Source organism: Lytechinus variegatus, chromosome 15, assembly GCF_018143015.1.
Source record: "Lytechinus variegatus isolate NC3 chromosome 15, Lvar_3.0, whole genome shotgun sequence".
Classification (NCBI taxonomy): Eukaryota; Metazoa; Echinodermata; class Echinoidea; order Temnopleuroida; family Toxopneustidae; genus Lytechinus; species Lytechinus variegatus.
In genome coordinates, this window is record NC_054754.1 from 18,573,320 (window position 1) to 18,599,144 (window position 25,825).

Consider the following 25,825-nt stretch of genomic DNA (forward strand, 5'->3'; position numbering starts at 1 on the left):
TTATTTATTTTGCATTTTTTGCATTTGTAGGTACTGTATTCCTGCGTAGGGGGGTTCATTTCCACTTTATCTATCTCTTCTATTTTTCCATCATGTGATCCTCATTTGCCTTATCCCATACTTTAAATCAATTAATTTTTTGTTTCATTCTGAACAATAACAAATAAAAAATGTAATTCAATCAACTTTTTGCTGAAAGAAATTAGATATACAAGTAAGTAATTAACTCTATTTGTAAAGTGAGCTTGAATTAATTGCATGAAAGACAATAATACTTCCTGATATTTATTTTGAATATTTTCTTGTTTCATATTCAATATATCATGTTTTAATTTTATTTTTTGTGTGTTATGATGCTTCCTACATAATGATGAATGCTTAATACCATTGATAGATGGAATTTTCTTTTTCCGGTCATATTGCTTCCTTAATTGAAATATTTTCTGAGAAAGAAATAATCCTGTCAAAATTTCCTGCAGAGATGTGTAGTATGAGTGGGCTTTTTCTCATAATGTTGATTTCACGAAAAATAGCATGGCTAACGTGCTTATTGGTTGTCCATATATCACGCTGCGCACATGTAAAACCTACGGAGCAATATGCTGCTATCAGAATGTGTGTGTACACACACCAGCCACACAAACACAACAGTCCTGAAACACACGCACTCATTCTCCCACATTAGATGCTCTAACCCACTCACCTTCATATTCTTTGTCTGTCTCTCTCTCCTCCCTTTCTCTGTCTATCTCTCTCTTTCTCCCTGCCTCTCTCCCCAGCCATCGTTCCGCATGTGAGCTTTCCGCATTCCCTTTACCCTGAAACAACGATCCATCTCACCACCCGGGATCATGATTCCGGGTCGTACTTCGATATAAAAGATGATGTCATTCCACCACTGTTAGCCCTCTTAGTAATCGACATGAAACCTTACAAGTTATAGGCACATGCCAAACAGGAATATATACAGCTATAAAATCCCCTGGCAACTTTTATGAGTTATCAGACCGAAGCGACCACGTTGGACAGGACATACAGTTTGTGGTCCTTCCGCAGATGATTCAACAATTCTTAATCCCCATCCATCAATATTTCCTCACCCTCTGTTTTGTTTTAGAAGCAAGCAGCACCTGCGGCCACTATACTCATGTTACTGACGTTATCCATACTTGGAAACGCATCTTTCGCTAGCAACTCGTAGCGCCAAGCAAATACCGTCGCTGGACCTGCGTCAGCCTTTGTTACTCTGGGAAACATCACAAAAAATTTATTTATCAATATATACAAGAGAGAAAGAAATAAAGAGAGATTTGGGGAACAGTTGATGTTTTTTATTGGACTCTCCTGTATCGTACTGAACTCTGATGGTAAGGTCGGTCCTTTCAATTTATCTTGTGTGGGTTAGTGATATCAGTCGTGCCGCGACAGAGATAAAGAGGGAGAGAGACACCGTCTCTCGAAACTTGTTGCCATTTTACCTCCTCATTACTCCAAGGATCAACCCATCTCGTTGGAAAGCCTGTTTTTCGCAAGCCATCTGATATGATTTCCTCTCAATGGTAGACACTTAAAATGCAGAGCTAGGAGGGATAGTCATCAACAGACAATTGCTCTTTCTCTTGCCTTTATTGCATTGAATGCCAACGACAAAACAACCCTTTTAATATTGGTAATATATTTACAAAGAGACAACTTCTGGGAAAAGGCGCAGTTTGCCTCTGACTCTTGGTGTGATAACATCAATATCTTGATTTCCTGCCTTCATTGTTGCGTGTGCCTTATATTTTCGTCTCCGGCCAGATGATTTTTCGACTGGATATGCATTTTGGACTGCCAAGGTAGGATTGTTTAAATTCAACTTGCAAATTTCTTACTTTTCAATCTTTTTTTTTCTTTCATGTATTAATTTTGTAAGAGATTGATAAGTTGTTGCTCATTTATATTTTTTCCTTCCCCTTTTCCAATTTCACGTAATTTATTCCTCATCTCTTTCTCTCTTTTTCGCTCTCTTTCTCTCTTTTTTGCTCTCTATTTCATTCTCTTATTTGCTCTCTATTTCATTCTCTTTCTCACACTGTCTCTCTGTTCCCTTCCTGTACTAACCCTAATCCTCTCTCTTTTCCTCTCTCTTGCACAATCTCTTTAAATTACTTAATCTCTCACTTGGAGGTTTTTTTTAATCACAATTGAATATAATGATGTAATTCCCTTTCAATTTAAAACTTCTTTGAATGTCATGCTGAAAAAGAGATGTTCAGCACTAATCCAAAATTGCGTTTGAGTTGTCATCAACACTGAGAGGTTTATTTATATAAAGTTTTAATATTTGAGAATTACTTATTTTTCTCATTATTTTGAAAGGGTGATCTGAAGTCTATGCAATAGATATAGAAGTCTGTGCAGTATTTTTTTTTGTTTTACACTGAATATTTATTATATCTCCTTTTTTTTGGGGGGGGGCATAATCATAAACCAGAAGATTCTTGGCAAGACGATTCTTGTCAAAATAGTATTTGTGGAAGACGTTTATGAAATCTTGTATTTTTGCGGAGGTAGTGAAAATCTTTACCATTTAATTTATAAGTAGATACTTGGAATATGGGATGTGCTGCAGTTAAGTGATGCTTTGGAAAAGGTTTCTTTCTTTAACACTAAAAGTTATAGCGCTAAGATCAAAACAATGGATATCTTTAGAGGACCTCACCCTCATAGAGTTTGAACTTAATACCAAACACTGTAAAAGCAATAAACAGAATTTGTTAAAAATAAAACCAACGGGTGTTGAACTGACACCTTTGATTCAACATAGATGGAAAAGTTTGGTGTAATCCTGTAAACATTGGCAGTGTAGTGTTAACACCACATTTTTTATGGTGAAAGTGTTAATTTAAACACTGTTTGCCCTTCCTACTTCATCTGTACTTCATAGCGCTCCTCCTTCCATACCTGATTTAGGCGTTACACCGAAGGCACGATCTTGTCTTTAAACAAAAATGCTGACTCGCATCGTACCCCAATCTATTTGCAAGTGGATTATAATGATGGCAATCGGGATTTGTATTTTGCGCCTATCATTTTATGTAAAGACGTGACAGCGTGGATGGCAGGGGCTGAAGAGAAATGAGGATATTATTTTTGCAGCCTATGGCGTAGTCAGGCACTCATGCTCAAGAAACGAGCTCTATAACATTAAGTTGCTTCATACTAGCGTTCTCAGGCAGAGCTTCTGATCTTATCAATAAGCCAATGATCATATTAAAATTCAAGAGGAGTGATAAGAGGATGATGGGAAGGGAGGGGCAAGAATTTATAATAAAATTATTGGAGGGGGATTCCGTTCTATCTACCCACCTCATCAAAATCCAATATTTGATGGGGTAATTTAAGACTTTGAGCCATTCAGATCTTGAGAAACAAGAGAGGCGAGTACACAGCTCGTTCCTCTGTCCCAGTTCTCCATCCTGGCACCCTACATCGATGAGTGAAGTCGGAGACGCCAGTTTATGTATAGTCACACCTATTAGATGACACTTGCGTAAGCGGGCGATTGTGCTGCCGAAAATTTAGACGGACTCATCGGGACTCTCTCCTTGCCGTTCATTGTTTATTGCTTGTCTTGGGGGACAGGGTAAGGAAAGGGGTTAGTAATATAGGAACCTCAGAAGGGTTTTGTTGTTTGGAGCGACTGCATGGGATGATCAGTGGACTCGAGTTTGTTATCGTCCTTGCGCGGGATTCATTCCTCCAGGCTCTTTTGAGGAGTTATGTAGCTTGAAGTTGCAGACTTGCGGAGTTCATTTCTTGCATGTGCCACCCTAGTGTCGTGTCAGCTAAGCTTGACTGTGAAGTATTGATATCATCTCACAGCATTTCTGCACTATCCGTCATCCCACCCCCCCCCCAAAAAAAAAAAAAACTCAACAATGGTTATTCGAGGGATGTTGGTGTTCAAACATCTTTGTGAAATACCTGTCATCTTACTTGTGATTACTGCATAGAAAGAAGATCATCGATTATCATTCATCTAATACCGCGAACTTTGCCATTCACCAGGGAAAAACGTTTTGATGATGTTGTTTTGTGGGAAGTTCTATAATCCTTTCGGTTCATCGGTATCCAGAACGTAGCGCCTAGGGATGTTTTTGAGGAAAGAATGAGCAAGAAACAAAGCTGGATTACCTCATATCAAAAACCAAGTTCAGCCCTTGGCGCCTTCTCTCTATGCCATCTGTCTTAAATCCAAGCTTCGAAACCGGCTTGTTTTTGCAGGCTTCTAGAAGCATATTAACAGCCCTTTCTGGATTTGATGTGCACAAGCCTGGTGTGGTGTACCAGCTGTAACTGGTCCAATATGAGGTGAACCTTCTTTTTTGTTTTGATCCCTTTGTCCTTTTAGGGATCACACTTGAACTGAGCTTAGTTGTAAAGTACTGAAGTGCATTTTTGCATGAACTGGGATTCAAAGTGGCAGTTTGTATGCATTCTGCAAGAGCATATTTCAAGTTGCCTTTGTAATTTTTTCCCGTGCAATTGTGAGTATCAGATTGCTGATTTTGATGTGGCTGACTTTATAATCACTGTTTGTGGACTTGCAAATGCTATCGATAGATATATGCAGGGATAGCTCCACCTCTCACCCACCTGTGGGCACTGCTGTAACCCCCTCCCGCCTCGCACCGTCAGTTTCCTCCACTTTACAAACAAAAAACACTTGATTCTTACGTCTTTAGTATTCAGGGCACCTCTTTGCATGTACGGCCGAACAAACTTTACCTCCTTGTGAGGTGGCAGTTCAACCAAGAGGAAGAGATAGGGCGAGAGACCAAAAAAGAGAATGCAAGCAGGGAGCACCAGTTTGCTTCCGTAAACAACCATAAAGTAGGAGCAGGTGGTCGACGCCACATGGCTTTTTTCTTCTTCTCCTGCTGCCGTAAAGAGACATAAGCAGAATAATTGAGCATCTAATTGGTCAGTCGGAAATCTCTGTGATCTCTACATGCAGATTTTTCAATCAATAATACCTTCTTGACTGTTCAAAGATTTGATGGAGGCCTCTCTAATTAATAATGTACTGACCGCAGAAGCTGCTCCTTGATAGATAGCAATTATTTCAACCCATCCTTTGTCACTACAGGGATACCCCTTAGAAATAAAATCTTTTAAACTACAGAGAAAGCTTCAATCTGATTTCCAATTTGGTGTAGTCCCAAAAAATCCTGATTGCTTGAAAATTAATCAGCCAGGGTTTTTCTTTTCAGCCAGTGTCTAGTGCACGTCAGAGCTGTCAGCAGATGCGCTGTGAGCTACTTGTGTTTCACAAGAAAACAACAGCTGTGAGAAGAGACCCGTCAACTCTCGTCCTTATCGGATCATAAACTAGTAAATTTAGAGAGCTTTTCTCTTTTCTAAACATCTCTGACTTCTCGGTATTTTCATCCTCCTCTCTGCCTAATATGGATACTTATGTGTTGTTTGAGGATTTCTAACACTCATTTATTAATTTAGAGTGCATTTACATTATTGGAATTGACAACACTGACTGAGGTCTGTGGTCTGCGATTGAACTCACTTAGGCAACTTTGCCGATGTCATATTTCCATCCTTGGAGCTAATATATTCATCTATAGACTAAATAGCATAAACAGTATTATTGAATATTTCCTCGTGATCTGGAGAGACCTGTGTTGTGAATCTGAGAGCAGCGAGTGTTTTTTTTTAAAACGTTAATAATGACATCAAAATTAGTCAATGCCATGGAGATTAAACGATCAGAGACTTTTACGAAAGAAGGCACTACGTAAGTATACTATCAAGATATTTCATGCCACATTTTATTGATATGTACCCTTGCTAATGTCATCTTGGAATAGTGAATTACAGAAAAACCGGCTATATTGTACAGTGAGTAAAACAGGCACTTATGTAAATGTCCAACTTGCTGAATTGACTTTGCCCAGATTCAATTTCTCTTCCTTGGGTATGATCGAAAATACCTGGGGCGCATGTCATAACGCTGTTCCTCAGTTAAGGGTGACTTTAAGAACGACTTGTGATCCTTTCTTGTGGGAAATGATACTCACCATTAGATATTCATTGGTGATTATTTAGCATGTCAGAAAGGTACCGGCCGTTCTTAACAGTCGCACTCACCATACGAACAGCTTTATGGAACAGGCACCCTGATTTGGACAAAAATGAAAATAATTAGCTAACTTAAGAATGTGTCAGATAATCAAGGTTTGTCGTAGACTGAGCTTGATAGCACCTAGGAGGAAGATCACCCAGTTGTATAAAGCTTTTTATAGGTTATGCATGTCTGGTGACCCTTTCTCATATTATATGGTATACATCCTTTGAAGATGAAATAGCACCTAAGAACGTATTCCAGTCTTGCGTGAAGTAGCTCGTAACTTTAGCTTACTGTAAAACAACTTTATGAAACACCTTACAGGCCGACAGAAGAATTCTTATCAGTATGAGTATCACAAAAATGTTGATGCATAGCTTGATGAATTAACCAACCATTTTTCCTTGCAAAGCTCTGGGGCCCCATGATGTAAAGCTTAGCGATTGATCATACTCAATAATCAATCCAACCAATAGTAGAAATCAACCCCAGATCAATCACTAAGTTTTATGTTACAGACCCCTGATGTAAGTTTCTCCATTAAGACAGGGTCGTGTATCTCCAACCCTGGACCCCTTAACATTAAGCTTAGCAATTGATCATAAGGCTGATTTCTATGATTGGTTGCATTGATTATTGAGTATGATAAGTGTTAGACCAAAACGAAACTGGTATCGTTTAACACTTCTCTGGTGTGGACATAATAGATTCTGGGCCGGTGTCAAATCAACACCAGAGTTATTGCAGTGTAATGTACAATTTAGTTTGCTTATTAAATCCCAGCCATCATATTTTTGGGGTGAAAACAGGCAATTTATAAACTTTGCAACGCAAATCACACATAATGTGACCCAAAAAGAAGTAGAGATAATGATAAAAATGCAGATTTACCATTACTTGAACAACACATCCCACATTATTTGCTAATGTGAATTGCCTTAAAACAATAATGAATCAGAATGATGATTTGAAATTGGATGTAAACTCAGTCAACTTGCCTCTGCGGATTATACTTCTAGAAGTATTATAGGTTCAACCTAATCAGATATGCAATCATTGACCTCAAATATAGAATAAGGTCTTTGTAAAGACTTTTTTCTAGTTTCTCATAATATCAGAATTCTTTTTTTCTTTCAGTGCAGGATTGTTTTATCCAATTTGAGATCAGGTGTTTCCTTATATTGTATTTATCTGAGTGCCAATGGCATCAAGCATCCAGGCTGGAGTGCCTCTAAGAAGCCACCATTATTGCCAGTATTTTTGTTTGAGACACACTATTTTCAGATACATTGAGAAATCGATGCTCTATTTTTTGCACTTCAACTTGTACAGATCAATAACTTCATTCTAATGTTAGAGAGAGAGACCCCCAAAGAAAGGCCTCGACTGGACTGTTTTCATTGTTCATTGATATTTGCGCTGATGGTAGAGACAAAATTCAATTTGGCCGGAAGCAGATTCCCTCTGAATTGACAATTTGATTATTAAGCAGCAGTCTGTATTTGTTCTGTTTCTTTGTTCAAAAGTGAAAACAAAATTGTGTATCATGTACAACATCACTCATTGACGTGAAGTGGAAAAAGGGGTGTTTTCAAATTATTAGAAATGTATTTTTCCCCGAGTTCACAACAGTTTTAAAGCTTTGAAGATCTTGTTTTATTCTGTAATTTATTATTTCTTTGTATGTTTTTTCTTTGTTTTAGTCATTGCTATGACTTCCTTTGAATTGAATTGAATGGATTTCTTTTCAAACATTTAACAATACATATAGATTGATAACATATACGAAATTGACAAATGAAAATGGGAGGATGGCCTACTCAGCAGCATCAATCATGGTGCTGCTGGTCTTCCAAGGGGTACAAAGTGCAGAGATGTTTGCAAAAAGTATTTGTCAAAAAATATTAATATGTTAAGATTTCACCGAGGTGGGGAATATTGATGGAGACTCGTTGTTGCTTAGAATGGGAAGTCCGGGAAGATTCTTTGTTTTCACATGCCGGGAACATTCTTGTCAAAGTTGGATATAAAAGTGAGCTCATCCAAAAGAATGTGTTACTCAGTGATGGTGGTGTTGCTTGTTCTGCAGCTGCTGCTGATGACGATGATGACGATGGTGATGGTGATGATGATGATGACGATGATGACGATGATGATGATGGTGATGGTGATGATGATAATGATAATGATAATGGTGATGATGATAACGATGATGACGATGATGACGATGATGTTGATGGTGATGGTGATGATGATGATAATGATGATGGGGATGATGATGATGATGATGATGATGGTGAAGTGATGGTGATGATGATGTTGGTAATGCTGATGATGATGGTGATAGTGATTATTATGATGCTGATGGTGGTGATAGTGTTGATGATGATGGTGATGATGATGATTTATTCAAAATTGATTGCAACTGTTAATAAGAAATTTGTGATCAGTATTAGCATAACTGTATAGAATCAGTCTATTATTTCTATTGCAAGAGGCAGACTATAACTAATTGCAAATCGCCAGTCAATCAATCACAATTTTTATAACTGATTTTAGGGATCTTCATTTCTTTTATAATTGATTGCTAGTGTGCTAGTTGGGACTCTCAGAATACATTGATCCAAATTTTAAAATGGATGAGACTTGTAATGAATTGTACCAGTATGCTGTATAATAGATCAGTATGTTAATATCTAACTTGGATAGCCCTACAACCATTGAATATACATCAAAGACACATAAGTATGGGTTTATAAGTGTATGTGAATATGAACTATCTGAAGATAATAGTTTGTTGTTATTTGTGAAAGGCATTGCCGTCGTCTCTCACATTCAAGAAAACGAGTAAGTTGCTTTAAGAAGATTGTGGTTGACCTTTTTGAAATTCCTGATCTTTTTACCCATGCTGAAAAAAATAAAAGCAAAATAAGGACGAAATGGAGTTCTGTGCTAGCCTGCAACAAATTTAGGATTGTGATTTCTTGCTATTCATAAAAGGAATTAAAGGTCATTTTTCACATTTTAGAAAACGTGGTCACTCAGTAAGGATAAAACAAATAATGTAGTAAGGACATACTGTATAGACATGGACAGAGATCGTGCAGTTTCCTGTTCATAGTTCATACCTGTTTGGAAATGAATGGATATGAAATGAATAAAAATGGAAGATTTGAACAAGCTGGAACTCTGTTTACTTGTAGTAAATTACGTATTGTTGTTAGGCATGAAAGGCATTGATTAAAGGTCACATCTCACGTTTCATAGAGCATGGGCTTTTACTAAATTGTAGCCAAAATAAAATGCCTGTAGCAATATCATTTTTCCTGTCAACCCATTCTTAGCACAAATGTATGTGAATATGAACTATCTGAAGATAATAGTTTGTTGTTATTTGTGAAAGGCATTGCCGTCATCTCTCAAATTCAAGAAAACGTGAGTAAGTTGCTTTAAGAAGATTGTGGTTGACCTTTTTGAATTTCCTGATCTTTTTACCCATGCTGAAAAAAATAAAAGCAAAATAAGGACGAAATGGAGTTCTGTGCTAGCCTGCAACAAATTTAGGCTGTGATTTCCTGCTATTCACAAAAGGAATTAAAGGTCATTTTTCACATTTTAGAAAACGTGATCACTCAGTAAGGATAAAACAAATAATGTAGTAAGGACATACTGTATAGACATGGACAGAGATCGTGCAGTTTCCTGTTCATAGTTCATACCTGTTTGGAAATGAATGGATATGAAATGAATAAAAATGGAAGATTTGAACAAGCTGGAACTCTGTTTACTTGTAGTAAATTACGTATTGTTGTTAGGCATGAAAGGCATTGATCATAGGTCACATCTCACGTTTCATAGAGCATGGGCTTTTACTACATTCTAGCCGAAATAAAACGCCTGTAGCAATATCATTTTTCCTGTCAACCCATTCTTAGCACAAATGTATGTGAATATGAACTATCTGAAGATAATAGTTTGTTGTTATTTGTGAAAGCCATTGCCGTCATCTCTCAAATTCAAGAAAACGTGAGTAAGTTGCTTTAAGAAGATTGTGGTTGACCTTTTTGAATTTCCTGATCTTTTTACCCATGCTGAAAAAAATAAAAGCAAAATAAGGACGAAATGGAGTTCTGTGCTAGCCTGCAACAAATTTAGGCTGTGATTTCCTGCTATTCACAAAAGGAGTTAAAGGTCATTTTTCACATTTTAGAAAACGTGGTCACTCAGTATGGATAAAACAAATAATGTAGTAAGGACATACTGTATAGACATGGACAGAGATCGTGCAGTTTCCTGTTCATAGTTCATACCTGTTTGGAAATGAATGGATATGAAATGAATAAAAATGGAAGATTTGAACAAGCTGGAACTCTGTTTACTTGTAGTAAATTACGTATTGTTGTTAGGCATGAAAGGCATTGATCATAGGTCACATCTCACGTTTCATAGAGCATGGGCTTTTACTAAATTCTAGCCGAAATAAAACGCCTGTAGCAATATCATTTTTCCTGTCAACCCATTCTTAGCACAAATGTATGTGAATATGAACTATCTGAAGATAATAGTTTGTTGTTATTTGTGAAAGCCATTGCCGTCATCTCTCAAATTCAAGAAAACGTGAGTAAGTTGCTTTAAGAAGATTGTGGTTGACCTTTTTGAATTTCCTGATCTTTTTACCCATGCTGAAAAAAATAAAAGCAAAATAAGGACGAAATGGAGTTCTGTGCTAGCCTGCAACAAATTTAGGCTGTGATTTCCTGCTATTCACAAAAGGAGTTAAAGGTCATTTTTCACATTTTAGAAAACGTGGTCACTCAGTATGGATAAAACAAATAATGTAGTAAGGACATACTGTATAGACATGGACAGAGATCGTGCAGTTTCCTGTTCATAGTTCATACCTGTTTGGAAATGAATGGATATGAAATGAATAAAAATGGAAGATTTGAACAAGCTGGAACTCTGTTTACTTGTAGTAAATTACGTATTGTTGTTAGGCATGAAAGGCATTGATTAATGGTCACATCTCACGTTTCATAGAGCATGGGCTTTTACTAAATTGTAGCCAAAATAAAACGCGTGTAGCAATATCATTTTTTCTGTCAACCCATTCTTAGCACAACTGAAGCTAGGTCTTAAGGTCCTTCTGAGATCATTTGTGCTGGTGCTTAAAGAAACGGAAATGTTTAACGTTTCATGATTGACCTTCAATTTTCTTTGCAGCTTTCTTTAAATAACGGTCTATTGCATAAAATACAATAAAGAGTGAAAGATAGACAGAAAAGGGGTTTCTGTGGTATCCCACTAAAAACTTGAGGATAATGATTTCTTGTTATTCTTAAAAGGTACTAAGGCCATCCCTCATGTTTAATAACATGTGAGACATTCACTCTGAAAAAAAAACAAATAATGAATAAATGAAATAAAAATAATGTGTAGCAACGATATTATGTGGGCAGCGGATCTAGTCCCCACTAAAATAGAGATTATGTTTAGAGTCATGTGGTATGGGGCATGGGCAGGAGATAAAGTTATTTAAAATTCCAATTTGACCTGACTTTATTTCCTGTTTCTACTTTTGGAATATATTATGAAAGATAAAAGATTTAAATGCTGAAGCACCATTTATGTATAAAATGAAATTCTTGCAAAGGAACTTACAATGAATTTTTGTTTTTAATTAGTTTAAATTTGCATGTAAGGAACATAGATAATGTCTTATAGAAGATGCTATGTTGATTCTTGGTGTTTCATAAAAAGTTCTTTTATTGACTTTCACTGACTCCTTTGCTCTTAAACCAATCGGGTGCAAGGATTTTAGTAGCTTATCACTGTTGGTAGTGAGAATCACTGACAGACCACTTCGTGAAACTCTCCCCTGCTTGACCTTATTCAATTTCCTGTCCTCGTTGAGGTGAAAAAGGTCGGGGGCCCTTTGCAGAAAGAGAGGCATTGAAATTCAACTTTTAAAAAAATCAAGTGCAAGTCCCTAATGCAAGCATGTCATTGGTTGGAAATCAAGTTGGGATTGTAATTTGTAGTTTGCGTTTGATCACAACTCTATCTGCAACAGGCCCGTGTTACATAGAAATATATGAATAGTGTAAAAAATGAGGCAAACTGGGAAGAGAGTAAGAGGGTTGTTGGTTTATTTTTTAATGACGCTCTCATTCAAAAAAGAATATATGCACTTATCAAAATTACATTATCCCACTTGACTGTTTTTGTTTATTTTTTAAACAATAGATAGGCGTTATATTTACTAAAGAGTTGAGAGTCCGAGGATTATTGAATGGCAGTTAGTGTTAAAGAATAAAGGTTAAGTAGAAAATGATGGTGGAATTATAAAGGCTTGGAGGTATTTAAATATATATTAATAACATTGTCAGTGTAGCTGCCGTTTTCAAGCAATGAGTGTAAAAACTTTGAAATGCGTGAAATCAAGTTGATCTGCTTTTTACTCTGAGCATGAAATTTCATTAGAAATTTTCTATTAAAAACTAATCATCGAACAAAGTATTAGTAATTGCTTCTCCTCGCATGCTAGAAGCAAGAGTTTCCTCGAAGGCTTTGAGCATCTTTGTGTTGGATGAATGAAATCAGGATGCCTCATTGAATTGTGTGTTTTTTGTGAACTTTACAAAATGAAATCAAGATTATGTTTTCAGAGGACAACTGCATCATGACCTTTCCGGTCGTAAAGTTGAATGTGCCTAAAGCAGTGCGATTGTGCATTGGAAGCCAAAGAACTGCTAATTACTTGGCATTGGCTCTTTCCTGTTTAATATTTATCTTCATCTAGACCCCATCCAATCAGTAGACCTCTCCTTCCATCCCATATACCATATTCTTTGCCCAACTTCAGAAACTTGATGCTGACAGTACAAGTCCAATCCCATAGCTATGATAATCAAGCTCCCTGTACCGACGACTGTTATTAGATTAACCCATATACTCTCGCAGCACCCCTATACGTTTCCTTGCTAGTAGGGTCCCAGAACACCTTACCGTTCCTCTAACCTGTGTCTGATGTCCCCCTGTTCTCTCATTTGCGGTTTCGATTTCGTTCTGTGATATCACACGCTAGACTTGTCGATAGTGGGATATAAAGCTAGCAACTTGAAGTAGTGCAACCTTAATAGGTATTATTTTGTTGAAAAAATGATGTATGGCACTAGATTCATCTGTTACAAAATTGTATGAAAATATATAAATTATACAGTAATTGATAAGCACACCAGATGGTATTGTGTCAATTAAATTTGCTCATTTTAGGATGCTGTCAATTTTGTTAGCAACAATTCATCAGCAGTTTTACTTTTGCTCATTGTCCATCTCTCTCTATCTTTTTCTCATTCTTTCTTTCCATCTTGATGAAAATTCTCATACTTTCTTGCCCACTAATTTTCAAATTCTTTTGGTTTCTCCAATTTTTTTCACTGGGAGTCGATGCACTATAGGTTTAAAAGCGCTCTTGGTTTTGCGGGTCTCCCCGGGTGTGTGCCAATTTGCACGCATGCCGCTCACTAAAGGTTAAATGGATTGAGGCTGCCAATTTGCCTTCGCCCCAATTTCGCATCGCAATGATCATAAAATCAATAATCCTTGCTTCATGATTTCACACTGACGCAATCCGTCATAATGATTGGATTCTGTGAATATTTTTTTTTTCATTTTTTTATTTTAAGAATAATATTGACCGATGATGCCGTCATTGTCACCTTCCTTCATGAAACGTTGATGTTGTTTACAGGTGCACTCAATGACATCAAACTCTATAATCAATATAATATTTTTCTTTAAAAAAAGGATATTTACAAAGGCAAACAAGGAAAGGGTGGATGATCTTATGGTACATGATTGCAATCAGTACAACTTTTGATATATTACAGCATTATTACCTTGACGAGCCATTAAAAAGCCCACAACGGTCTTTCTTTAGAAATGCCCTCTTTCTTTTTTGTATATACTCCAACGCATTTTGCATATATAGTTCCTCCTCCATCAACAGCTAGATGAGATATGTAATGAAGGAGTGACGATAGAGCAGTTTTAGCCTGACCGATATTGCCAGTAGCAAAAGTAGGGTTCTCAATGCGTAGAAATAAGTGAATGAGGGCTAAATTAAAAAGAAGAAAAAAGATGAAGAGACGGACGAGTTAGGAAGAAAGAAAAACATTAATTTTTTTAAGGGTTTTGGAGGTTTGAGGGCATATCCACCAAGGTTCGTGTGATCTCAAAATCTGAGATTTGCCTTTGACGGAGTAGATTTACAGCCTAGATATATCCTCAGTCTCGAATTGCTGATGAAGAAGGTGATTTGGAGGAAATCATTTCTGTGCCGTCTATGCATTTTTCTGAGCCTGTGTTGGATATAATTTTTGTGTGTTTCGCTCAGAGGAAATTTTCATTTTCATTTTCATAAAGAACTTCATCAACAAACTGGAGATCGTAAAATCCAATTTCAATAGCTTCAAACAGTATGTATTTACTTGTAATATTAAGATTAACTGCCGAGTTTTCATATTTTGATGATCCTTACTGTGAATGTATGCCTGTTCAACTAATGAAAATGAGGTTGAAGATAGGTAATCTTTGTGTAACTCTCTGCTTTTGTGTAGTTTCTCCTAATATAACTTTGTAAAAATGTGACATCCCATAAAATTCAACATCATTATCTCAAGTTTCAAAGTAATAATTGCGATATGAAATTTGGTTGTTTTTTTTAATGTCATCCTGTCAGGTTTTCTTCTTATCACACCAAACAATTGTTGATATTTTCTTAAAAACAAGATTTGGTATCTATACAAGATGTGAACACCCGCTCATTTCAAGTCGAGTTCTGTTTTAATATTCTAAATTAAATGTCACTATTCAGATTACAATCTAAGAGATTATAAATAACCTATTTAGTTGAATTGGGGTTATTTCTTGATATTTCAAGAAAACCATAGAACTACAAATGTAAAATACCTAATGTCATGATATTGAGGTTACCAATAATGCATATAATGTGGGGGCATTGAATCTTTTAGCTGTGATAAAAGCTCTTGGAAAATTGTACTTTGTATCATCAAACAGTCATTTTTTTTAAGTGTGGTGGCTTTCATTGATCTTCCCAGGCACACACAAAAATATTTATTTTTATATTTTTGGTGCTACTTTTGACAACAAAATACCTGAATCTGCAACATTAGGTGAGATTTAACATTGCAAAGAATGGGGATTTCCAGGGCTTTTTTAGCATTATGGGGGGGGGGCTAAATCGCCCCCATTCCCAGTGTAATTTATTCCCTGGATCTTCCATTTTGTTTCTTTCACACAAGTAACTTCTTCCAGTTCCAGCTGGTTCATTCTTTAACACTGAAACCTACACAGTTCATTCTTTAATGGGAGGATGGAAAAATCGTGTCTAGGAGCGTGAGGGATGTCCACGTTTATCCTCATCCTGGGAATCTTTGATTTGTTCAGAGCTTTCTTGGAGATGCAACAACATTTCCTTACAGTTGAATGTCATCGGGGAATTCAGAAAAACTTGAAAATTGAGAATGCAAGGTATTCTCGGATCAAGAAATTTGCCCTATTCTACCCCATCAGAAAATGGATGGCATGCACTGAAAGGTTAAACTGTACTTCCTGCGGTGGGTGGGCTTTAGAAATATGGGCCCAAGGTATGGCTGAATGTTCTGAAATAAACAGTATGTGTCTGATTTGGGATCTTATGAGTCTTCAGAGATGCCAAGTTCAAAGACCAGCTATGCGTGAGATTTTCTGTGAATCTGGGTGAGATCACAGACATTGTGTACAATATATATTGGGATAGGCTGTGATAGTTGCGTGAGACAGAGATTTGAGGGGATGAACAAGAGTCCAAAATGCGTGAGTCTCACGCATAATGCTTGAGACTTGGTAGCTCTGAGTCTTGGTTGTGATGCATTTAGAAATGTATTATTTGATTGAATGCTCCATCTTGGACATGTAAATAGAGGAAACAAAATGAAAAAAAAAAGAGTGCTGAGATGTGTTATGTCTGGTGCAATGGACAAACAAGTCCTCGCACGCAAATCAAATCACGGCAAGATACCTTTCTGATTAAAGCCACATCTCGAGTCGTTACGTACGCGAGGCTGAGCGCGGTGGGGTTTCTGCGAAGTGATATCTTCCGCTGGCCTCTACGTGCCCTTCAACTAGTCTTGGATGATAACGAAAGGTTGGATGGTTTTCAAGATCCAGGCCGAAGCTCATTGAATCTCCCTACTCTCAAATTCTCTCTTAATTACAATATTCATCCTGTTTTAAGATAAGCATACGTGATGTGATGACTTCATTCATCTCCTTGTACAGGGAAGGTTGTCAAATCCTTCAAGAGATGACCCTCGACCTTCAGAGATTGCATGCTTCATTCAAAGAAATGCTTGCCTCAATAAGTAATTAACTCGATTAAGGAAGGCTATTCGATGGATTTTCATTCACGTACGAGCTCAGATGTGATGATGCAACCCCAGCCTTGCTTCCATATAACTTTTCCACTAACATGGATATAATCACAGAGTTGTGTCCATGATATACATTTCTTGTTTTTTCATTACCCTCTTTCTGATCTGGGATTCCTGATTTGTAAGATAATTTCTAACTAAAATTTTTAACCAAGCAGTGTATGCAGACATGGCAACCGTTCCCTTGTTAGAGTATTTGTGCCTCTTTTTTGCTATGAATACACCAATAATTTTTTTGTATGAATTGTTTTATTTTCAATTTCTGATCATGGAGTATGTATTTTACAAAGCAAGTGACACGAGTGCCGGTTTGACAGTCCCAGACCGGTAAAAATCGCTGTCGGGCCAGTAACTTGTTCCATGAAAAGAACAAGTAAATTCTCGCCTAAGAGCACATGGTTAAAAAGGTGATCAAGTTTTCAAGTAGAGTCATTTCACATGTTTTTCACCAATCTCACTCCAACAGGCTGGTGATTATTATGTTGAGGAATTTTTGTAAAATACTCTCTTTTTTTGTAAAAAAAAATACTTTCTTTTTTCCTTCTAAGAATACTTTTTTTGTGGTTGTAGAAGTTGGCAAGTCTGTGTATGCCATATACCTGCTGGAGGGGGATTTGTTTGCATGTTGTTCTATCGTAATCACGATTTTGGTTTAATCTGTTTAAAATACTGCAAATAGATTTCACTAGAAATGTAACCTCTTCTGAATGTATCATAAAACAACAATCTGACGCAGGGTAGCAGGCCAGGCTTCGTTTGGCAAACAGTCTGTACGATCTTGGTTTTGAGATGAGGTGAGAGTGTGCGGGATAGAGAATTGGAAAGAAAACATATCAAAGCTGCATCTGATAGATACCCATACACACTAACAAACGCCTGTTTGTTAGACGCCAGTAGTTTAAGGCAGGGATCGTGCTGTATTACACCTCTTTACGTCATCTGCTCTGCGCACTCTCCCCGTGGGCATATGCACAGTTGCGTTGCACCCATCGGTTGCAAACACAACTCAGCGGGGTTACGAGTGAGGGGAAGCTTAATTGAGGCTCAATTGCATTAGAAAATCCAACAGTTTGTTTACGACCAGATGGTCCCAAAATTAGTACTCCTTAAGTTGGCAGCTAGTATAATCTTTCAGTCATAGGAAAAATGAGCTCTTTCTTCAGTTTTCGATGCGAGTATTATTAAATGTTGTTTTTGTAGATATCCGAAAGCAGGATGGTTTGAAATTGTCCGTAGGGAGAAAAAAATAGCAGTCTAAAATATAATATCCTTCAACAACATTAATGATTTTGTATAATCCAGAAGAAAACACAGCATTCTATTATTCTAATATTATGCAAATAAGCTTGAAAATATGACTTAAGTAAGGAAAAAATGTTAAGATTTAAGTTTCTTGCTACACTCTCAAAACTATTCTGTTGGTTAACATATGTACCAGTATTTATCAATTGCTGTTTAAAACAAAAATGCTTGTAGAACAAATTTGATTTTTTTTTCAACCGATTCTTAAATCATTGGTACTCATGGTAGGTTCATTTTAGCACACTGACATTTTCCAATATCAGATGCCTCAGAAGGCTGGAGGAGCATTAACCCTGAGTGAACAAATAAAATTCATCTCATGTTCTCCATCTTATCGTAGATACCATACTTGTAATATCAAGGGTGCTTTAAAGAGCACTCCTCCTTAAAATCTGATACAAAATGACATTTCCAACACCACCTCGTGTCTCCATATCACTCTCTGTATATTGTTTTTCTCCACGGAGGAGGGTATGAGTTTGGGTCATGTTACTGCATCCATCCAGTGAAATGAGGCTTACATTTCTGAGAAATCAACACAAGGGTTCCTAACCAGCTGAGAAAATGTGTTAGGATCTTTTGTTGTAATGGGGTCTCACTTTTAAAATTATTTTGAAAAGAAACCTCGATATTTGTGAAGTTTAATTAGTCATTTTTTGTTCTTCCTTATGCAATATTTGTTTAAATTCCAAAATCTTTCCCAACTCGTAATTGCAAACAAACATGTAATGAGGTAGCTTGCTCTGTCGTTTATTTGGGTTTCAAGGCATGTGCCAGCCTGCCCAGCAGCATGTGAATTCTCACCTATAAATAAAAAATTATTCATTTGGTTTGAAAAAATGTAGGGATTGTATTTGTGCTGCTTTATGCGCAGTTTGTCATTTGTCTGAAAAGTATTTTCAGTGCTTTGAACAGGTTTCTTAGCTTGTGCGTGCCTCCAAAGAAGCAAGCACTTCCTAGCAACACTAGCCTCGGTTTCAGACAGTTCTTCATTTTCCTTCTCGCTCTATCGGATTTCAAAAGTTTTGATTTGAAAGCTATCATCTTGTAGAATTCATTTTCTAATAAAGTTTTTTTTTTCTTTCCATGTTTGTTTTCTGCTACAGTGCTCGGGATTTGAAGGATAAAATGCGCTTTCTGCGAAGGCGCCATACAGACAGTTCACTACGAGACACCAACAAATTCAACTGCGAGAAGATTTCTTTACTCGAGGTGGAGGACGTACGGAAATGGGGCGAATCATTCGAAAACTTGTTGAGAGATAAGAGTGAGTATTACATTTATTTCCTTTGGCAAGGTAATCAAATGATCTTGATCGGCATCGGAGGGAAGCCCATATTGGCTGCAACAGAATCGTTATTGGCAGGAGTTTACAGATGAGGGAGATATGGTTCTTTTAAGGGCAATATATTTGATGGTCCTCGAAAGTAGAGCCAGTCGCTGTTGTAACTACAATCCAAATCGGGCATAGACAGTACATTCGTAATTCTGGTGCTTTGTTATTCCAAAGGTTCGTTATTTCGAAGGTTCGTATTTCCATAGGTACGTTTGTCCAAAAACGAAATGAGGTTCGTAATTTTGAAGGTTCGTTAGTCCGAAAACGAAATGATTAATGAACCTTATTTCATTATCAGACTAATGAACCTTTGGAACAACGAATCTTATTTCGTTTTCGGATTAACGAACCTTTGGAGCATCGAACCTTATTTCGTTTTCGGATTATCAAACTTTCAAATTAACGCCACAATTGTTCGGAATAACAAACCCTTTTACATCTTCGGATTAACGAACATCAAGGTATAGGCAATTTACGTGTTTCAGAATTACAAACCTTCGGAATAAAGAATCTTTGGAATTACGACCTTCGGAATTATGAAGTGTGACCGTAAAATCATGAAGATGAATGGAGGTATTATGAATAGGGTTTTCTTGCATTGTGTTTTACCACTGTTGCGAAATTGTTAGATACTGTGATGTATTCTTGGTGCTGATTATCTGAACTTAATGTTGACTCTTTCTGTGTGTCCTGTGATGGCCAGGTGGGTCACTGCGGGAAATGCAAAGGTCTATTCCCAATTATTCATGCAAACTAAGAAAAGAGTTGTGTCTAGATGTAAATGACCTCAGATGTGTGAGAAGGTTCATAAGTCACATCATTGACACCGTACTATTGCTTCAGTATGGGCTTTAACATTAGGAAGTTATTGTCCTAATTGAAATTTTTTTTAATAATAACTCCTCCCCCCCCCCCCTGTGAAACACTTTGATATTTTGAGATGACACTGATAAAGTGTTAACACAATGAATGACTTAAACATTAATGTAACACCGCACCTTTTGTAAGTCTGCAAGGGCAGACTTATATGTGACACTTAAACCAATTATAACTAAGTCTGAAGTGAAGACTAGATGCCAAACTCCCTGTCTGTGTCAAGAGCCAGCCATGGTTTATATACAGGGTATGCCACAAAAAGGAAACCTGTTTTCAGAGACAGATTTCACAATTATGAATTATGTGTTTATCATAAATTTGATATTTATGGTAAGAATGGAATCTCATCTTTAATGTGATACCAACATCTTCGCAAATCGTTTGTGCATGGCAGATTACAAACAATAAATATTGAGACATGTTGCGCAGAAACTCATACAATCTGAATACATTCTCATTTCAGGGATCAGTGAGAGAAGCTTAAAGAATACAAAAGAAATGCTAATGAGCCAGTCGTCGAAGAAGCATGGTTGTAGTAACATGAACAAATCTTGTTCAACTTTTCTGCGCAACCTGATTTTGACATTGAAATTTCAAACTCGTCTTGCTCATTAATGCAAGAAGTGTTCGTCTCATATTGGGTATCAAAATGAAGAGAAATAATTGAATGATATGATTATGTGAATGAAATAGCATCATTCATTTGCCTTTGAAGAAAAAAACAGGGGAATCCCGGTTTCCCTTTTTTTCTGGGATGCACTGAATACTCTCTCTACCACAGTACAGTGTACATGAGTGGATCTAGTCTTACTACTTCAGACTCTGCATTATGTACTATGCAAATTGTGAAAAGTAAGGGTCTGTGCATGCAGGCTATCCTTTTTCTGTACGATTGATCCTCTTTCCCAGTCTCTCCGTCAAGGGAAGACTCACAACAACAAATAGACATATTAGCATCTGAAGAGGCTTGCAGGTTTGTTTTTCGGAGGCATGCCGAGAAAGTGGGTCGAAGTGCATTTTAACTGGAAGGCCATGATTGAGCTAAAGATGTGGCCGAAGATAGAATGATTTCCATACCAGATTTGTCTTTCAATAAATCCCAGAATTCTCGTCTCCTCATTGACTTCATAGTTTCGTCTAGAATCGGGGGATCTCATCCATCATCCATTTCTATTTTTCATCCAATTTTGAATACTTGGATTGAAACACTATCACTTTTGAATGGAGAGTGTTCAACTGAAAAGCACTTTGTATGGTTTTTCATAAACTGTGTGTTATAAATAGCCAGCCTTGATAAACATTTTGAGACTATACAGAGGGGAAAAATCACCAAAATTATTTGTATAGAGAAACTAAAATGTTTTTAAAAGAGGAAATAATTTACATGTTTTGCACTTTTTTTATATTGGGTAGCGATAGCTGAGTCGGTAGAGCGGGGATTCGTTTTCCGGTGACCCGGGTTCGATTCCCACTTGGTGCGCAAGTGCCTTTGGTAAGGCATTAATCCTCAGTACCAGGTCCTTCGGAGAGGACCTTAAGCCATCGGTCCTCTGGTTGCTTGCTTACAAGCATTCATGCTTTCTTAGCAATCAGGTAAAAAATCACCACCAATCACCAATCAATGTTCAGGCGTGAATGCATTAGGTAGTTAATAAGAATTATTAGTGTATTAATCATTTAAGTGGGTCCATTACATCAAACTTCCCTTTGAAACAACACCACGTTGGCAATCCGAACTGTGGTGTTGTACCCCATTTTCCATTTGGATCTCAGTTCGGATTGCGAACTGCGGTGTTGTGCCCCATTTTCCATTTGGATCTCCTAAAAATCATTTCCAAGTCCTTATCAACCGTGCTTTATCAATCCAGGGGTAATCCCCGTTGTCTCAATTTCACCCCACAGGCCAGTATATGAGCATTGAGCAAAGGACGAAAAGATAAACAACAGCTGCGCTATTACATAAGACTTCTCTGCCTGTAGTAGGACCTTCGAATGAAATTATTGTATTCCATATTTAATCACGTTTTCAAAGGCATATTGTACTCAGTAACCCAATGTTAGTCCATTTTCAATTTCGAACGAAGAAAATCGACCTCGGAATAAGGAAAGTAAGAGAATAAAAATGACGGCATGCTTACAGGGACCGCACTGCATCCCATCGTGTGTGGTCCCCTGCTGTGACTGTATATGCCAGGCTGTTGTTTTATCTTCGGACCAACGTCAAGAAACAGGGATTTTGATACTTAAATTGCTTTCTTGAGGCAGTTACGGCTGGAGAAGAGAGTTGATGAGAGGGGGAACTGGGGTATAGTGTTCTCAAATGGAAGTTTTTTGTCATGCTATATTACAAGAGTACACTGCTAAGAATGTTGCATTGTGGGTTGGGAACCTGGCCAAATTTGAGCCAGTGAGGACATGAGATGGTGCTGTTGGCTCAATGTTTTCTTTTATATAAGGATAACAGGGACGATGTGTTCTTTCTTTTTAATAGGGGATGTGGAATTTTATCAAGAAGCCATAATTTGAAGAAGAATCAAGCAATGATATTTGCAATATGGATAAGATGTATAGGCTGAGGGATGCCCATCTTTCTAGCGAAGAAGAAGAAGAAGGAGGAGAAGAAGAAGAAGAGAAAAAGAAGGAGCAGGAGGAAAAGAGGAATAAAAAAGGGAGCAGGATAAGGAGGAAGGAGATTTATGGCCGTTCATTTTGTATATCATTGAATTAGCCAATTCTGGAAATTAAATGCAGTTGTAAAAAAAATACAATATCGACGATCAAGATATCCATTTTGTGTGGGATACATTTTTCAAAGAGTCTTTGAGATTTGTTTGTACAGCATTGACATGTGTGACATGAACTACTTTACCAGGGGGTTATTGCAAATCTTGTGCATGCGTAAGGGAATGTATCGGGTAACAATTTGTGCCCCGAGAAAGTAAGCTTTTCAGATTCAAGAATCCAGCTAAGCTCTTCAAGAGACATCAGAAATAGAAGGGGAAAGTATGCAGGTAACAATTTCTGCCCCAAGAAATTAAGCTTGCAGATTCAAGAATCCAGCTAAGCTCTTCAAGGGACGTCAGGAATAGAAGGGGAAAAGTATGCGAAAAAAAAGGGACTATTTTCTAGTGAAGATAAAGGTCTAATGTCAGAAGTGGAAGGGAAAATATGCCAACATTTTTTTTGTAAATACATGAACAATTTTTTGTCTTCATATTTTCATTGATATTTTCTTTCTGTTTTGTCTATTCTTTCCCTAGATGGGCTGGAAGCGTTCAGAAAGTTCCTCCAAACCGAGTTCAGCGATGAAAACATCGAATTCTGGTTGGCCTGCGAGGACTACAAGAAGCTCAAATCCTCCAAGCTTTCTTCCAGAGCAAGGAAGATATACGATGATTACGTCACGATACAGGCCCCAAGAGAGGCAAGTTTTAATGCAGAAGGGGGATAGTCTTCAGCTCCCCCCCCCCACTCTTTCGAAAAACTGTTAACAAACTTGTAAACATGACCATCTGATTGTGATATTTTGCATGGTCAGCCCCCCTCACGTTCAAAACTGTTCCACGGCCCCTGCACTGGACATAAACGAACCATTGTACAGTCATAGAATATAACCATCTGGAGGAACTTTTGTAATGTTTTGACCAAAAATATGTTTTCAGGTATCAATGAAAAATTGTGAAAGCACATCCTCGATCATCTCCCAATCCGGCAGTACCCAATGATAATTCAACACATTCCTTATGTTTGCCCCTGGTGCTATTTCATGGGAACGTGCTGTCCTGAAGACAAATTATTGTTGTTCAAGAGCTGTTTGTCGTTGGTCAAGACCCTTTGTAAATCAATCTTTTGGGGATGATCGAAACGACCAAAATAGACAGTTTGTGTGTGCGCTTGCATGTAATGAATGGATGAAAAGTGGAGGAGGTGTTTTTGCAACTATGTTCAAATCATTTACATCGTGAAACTCAAATTGAACGAGGGACCTGCTTGGAGGCATTTCCAGCTAGAATGGTCTCTTTGAATAGCAAACAGTTAAAACATGATAGGCAAACATCTCTACTGCTGGATAGGTAGAGGAATGAATATACAGAAAGGTTAAATACATGAATTGCCTTTATGTATACATGTACCTATAAATACATAATCAACATCTAATTGATTATTCATTCAACAAATTATTTTTTGAATAGTAAAACATTATTTTTGGGCATTGGAAACCTTGCGTTGTGTAGCTTCCATTGATATTTTCACCTCCCTTCCAAGAAAAAAAAGATTTGATGATGATGATAACAAAGTTTAAGTAAAGCAGATTTTGAAATAAAAAAGAATAAATAACTGTAATAATATTAGTAATTAGAAAAACAAGAGTAGAAATTAGAGGCAAAATTTATTATAATTGAGGGGGGGTTGTGAGGAGAGGGCTTTTACAAAACTTGTAATCAATGACCCAACCGCATTACCAAAATGCCCCCTTCCTCATTCATTGGGTGGAGGGGGCAAAAATACCAGTTTTGCTCTCATTCAATTTTTGTTTCAAAGATATGTATACAATAATCTTGCAAAAAATCAATCCTACTCTTAGTTGTACATATTCCTATTGTGTCTTGTCAGCAGGTTCATTTCTGAACTCGCCTTTATCAGTATGAACCTGTCGCCACTTTGGAAGGGCCGCCGGAGGGTGATCTTGTGGCAAATAATTGCGGTTACAACGTAACCTGACGAATATTGATCTGCTATGGCCATGCATATTTGCTAGCAGTGCAGCAGCATGCATGGCAATGAATAGAGAAAGTTCGTTATTCGAGGGATGTAGCGTCTATCGACACACCTGCATAAGGGTATCAGGTGCGACAGGTTTAATTTCCCAGAAAATGGTCAGGTCGTTTGTTCGTTTTGCAGTCCCAGGGTGAAGATGTCATAAGTGTGTCTATCTGGAACGGGATATCTCACTTAATCTCCTGTGTTTTATAAAGGTTTATTGAACAAGGACATTAAATCTAAATGCAAAAGAGTTAATCTGGTCCCTAATCCCACTCCTCTCAAGAGAAAGATGAGGGACCAGTCGTTTTGGAGTGGATTCACTTCTTTTGAGAGTGCATTATAGCTCCTTCTGGAGTGAAAATGTCTAAATTATACACTCATCACTTCAGAAGAAGCGATATAATGCACCTCAAAAAGTTGCAAAATTCCACTCCAAAATGACTGGTCCCTCGTCTCACTCTGAGAGGAGTGGCATTTAGAGTGTTTAAATCACTCCACCAGAGTCCTGTTTCACAAAGACTTGTTATAGTAAACAAACACACGATATCTATGACAAATTTACCATTAGCCAATCAGATGGAAGGATTTCAGTAGCTTTTAACTGATATTGCAAATTTGTCAGTAAAAACGAGTCCCATTGCAGAATGAGTTGCATTTGATCACAATTAAAAATAATCGAGCGCAAGTCCCTAATATGCGTTTTTCATTGGTGAAAATCAAGTTGCGTTCAATTTTTGGAGTTGCGTTTGATTGCAACTCTTTGTGCAATGGGCCCTGGAACGTTGAATGGTTCCATGACATTTGCTCTGGCGACAATTGCTCCAATAGAAAATCTGCACGATAAGCCAAACTTAAAATTGGTCTCCAATACTAAATGAACCCTATCCGTATCTTCACATTATTTTGAACCAAAAACTTATTACA

The 25,825-nt window shown here is 37.3% G+C and overlaps 1 protein-coding gene across 2 annotated transcripts; it reads left to right on the forward strand.

Annotated features, from left to right (window-relative positions):
• Window positions 1-788: 788 nt before the first annotated feature.
• On the forward strand, window positions 789-23,660 carry LOC121429161 (regulator of G-protein signaling 4-like). 2 transcript variants are annotated; one of them, XM_041626094.1, is made up of 3 exons: window positions 789-1,838; window positions 19,032-19,192; window positions 23,398-23,656. In XM_041626094.1, exons 1-3 carry the CDS (start codon window positions 1,801-1,803, stop codon window positions 23,586-23,588), a joined length of 390 nt encoding a protein of 129 aa, XP_041482028.1. In that variant the 5' UTR covers window positions 789-1,800; the 3' UTR covers window positions 23,589-23,656. The 2 variants fall into 2 exon arrangements, with proteins under 2 accessions (XP_041482028.1, XP_041482027.1); XM_041626093.1 differs by lacking the exon at window positions 789-1,838 and adding an exon at window positions 5,443-5,797 and having other exon boundaries at window positions 23,398-23,660.
• The last annotated feature ends 2,165 nt before the right edge of the window (window positions 23,661-25,825 follow it).

Bases quoted from the DNA above. Each gene is read 5' to 3' on its own strand.
- LOC121429161 (XM_041626093.1), top strand. From the start codon at position 5,730: ATGACATCAAAATTAGTCAATGCCATGGAGATTAAACGATCAGAGACT. The intron at 5,798-19,031 runs GTAAGTATACTA...TTTCTGCTACAG, and splicing joins TTTACGAAAGAAGGCACTAC to TGCTCGGGATTTGAAGGATA. The intron at 19,193-23,397 runs GTGAGTATTACA...TTCTTTCCCTAG, and splicing joins AAACTTGTTGAGAGATAAGA to ATGGGCTGGAAGCGTTCAGA.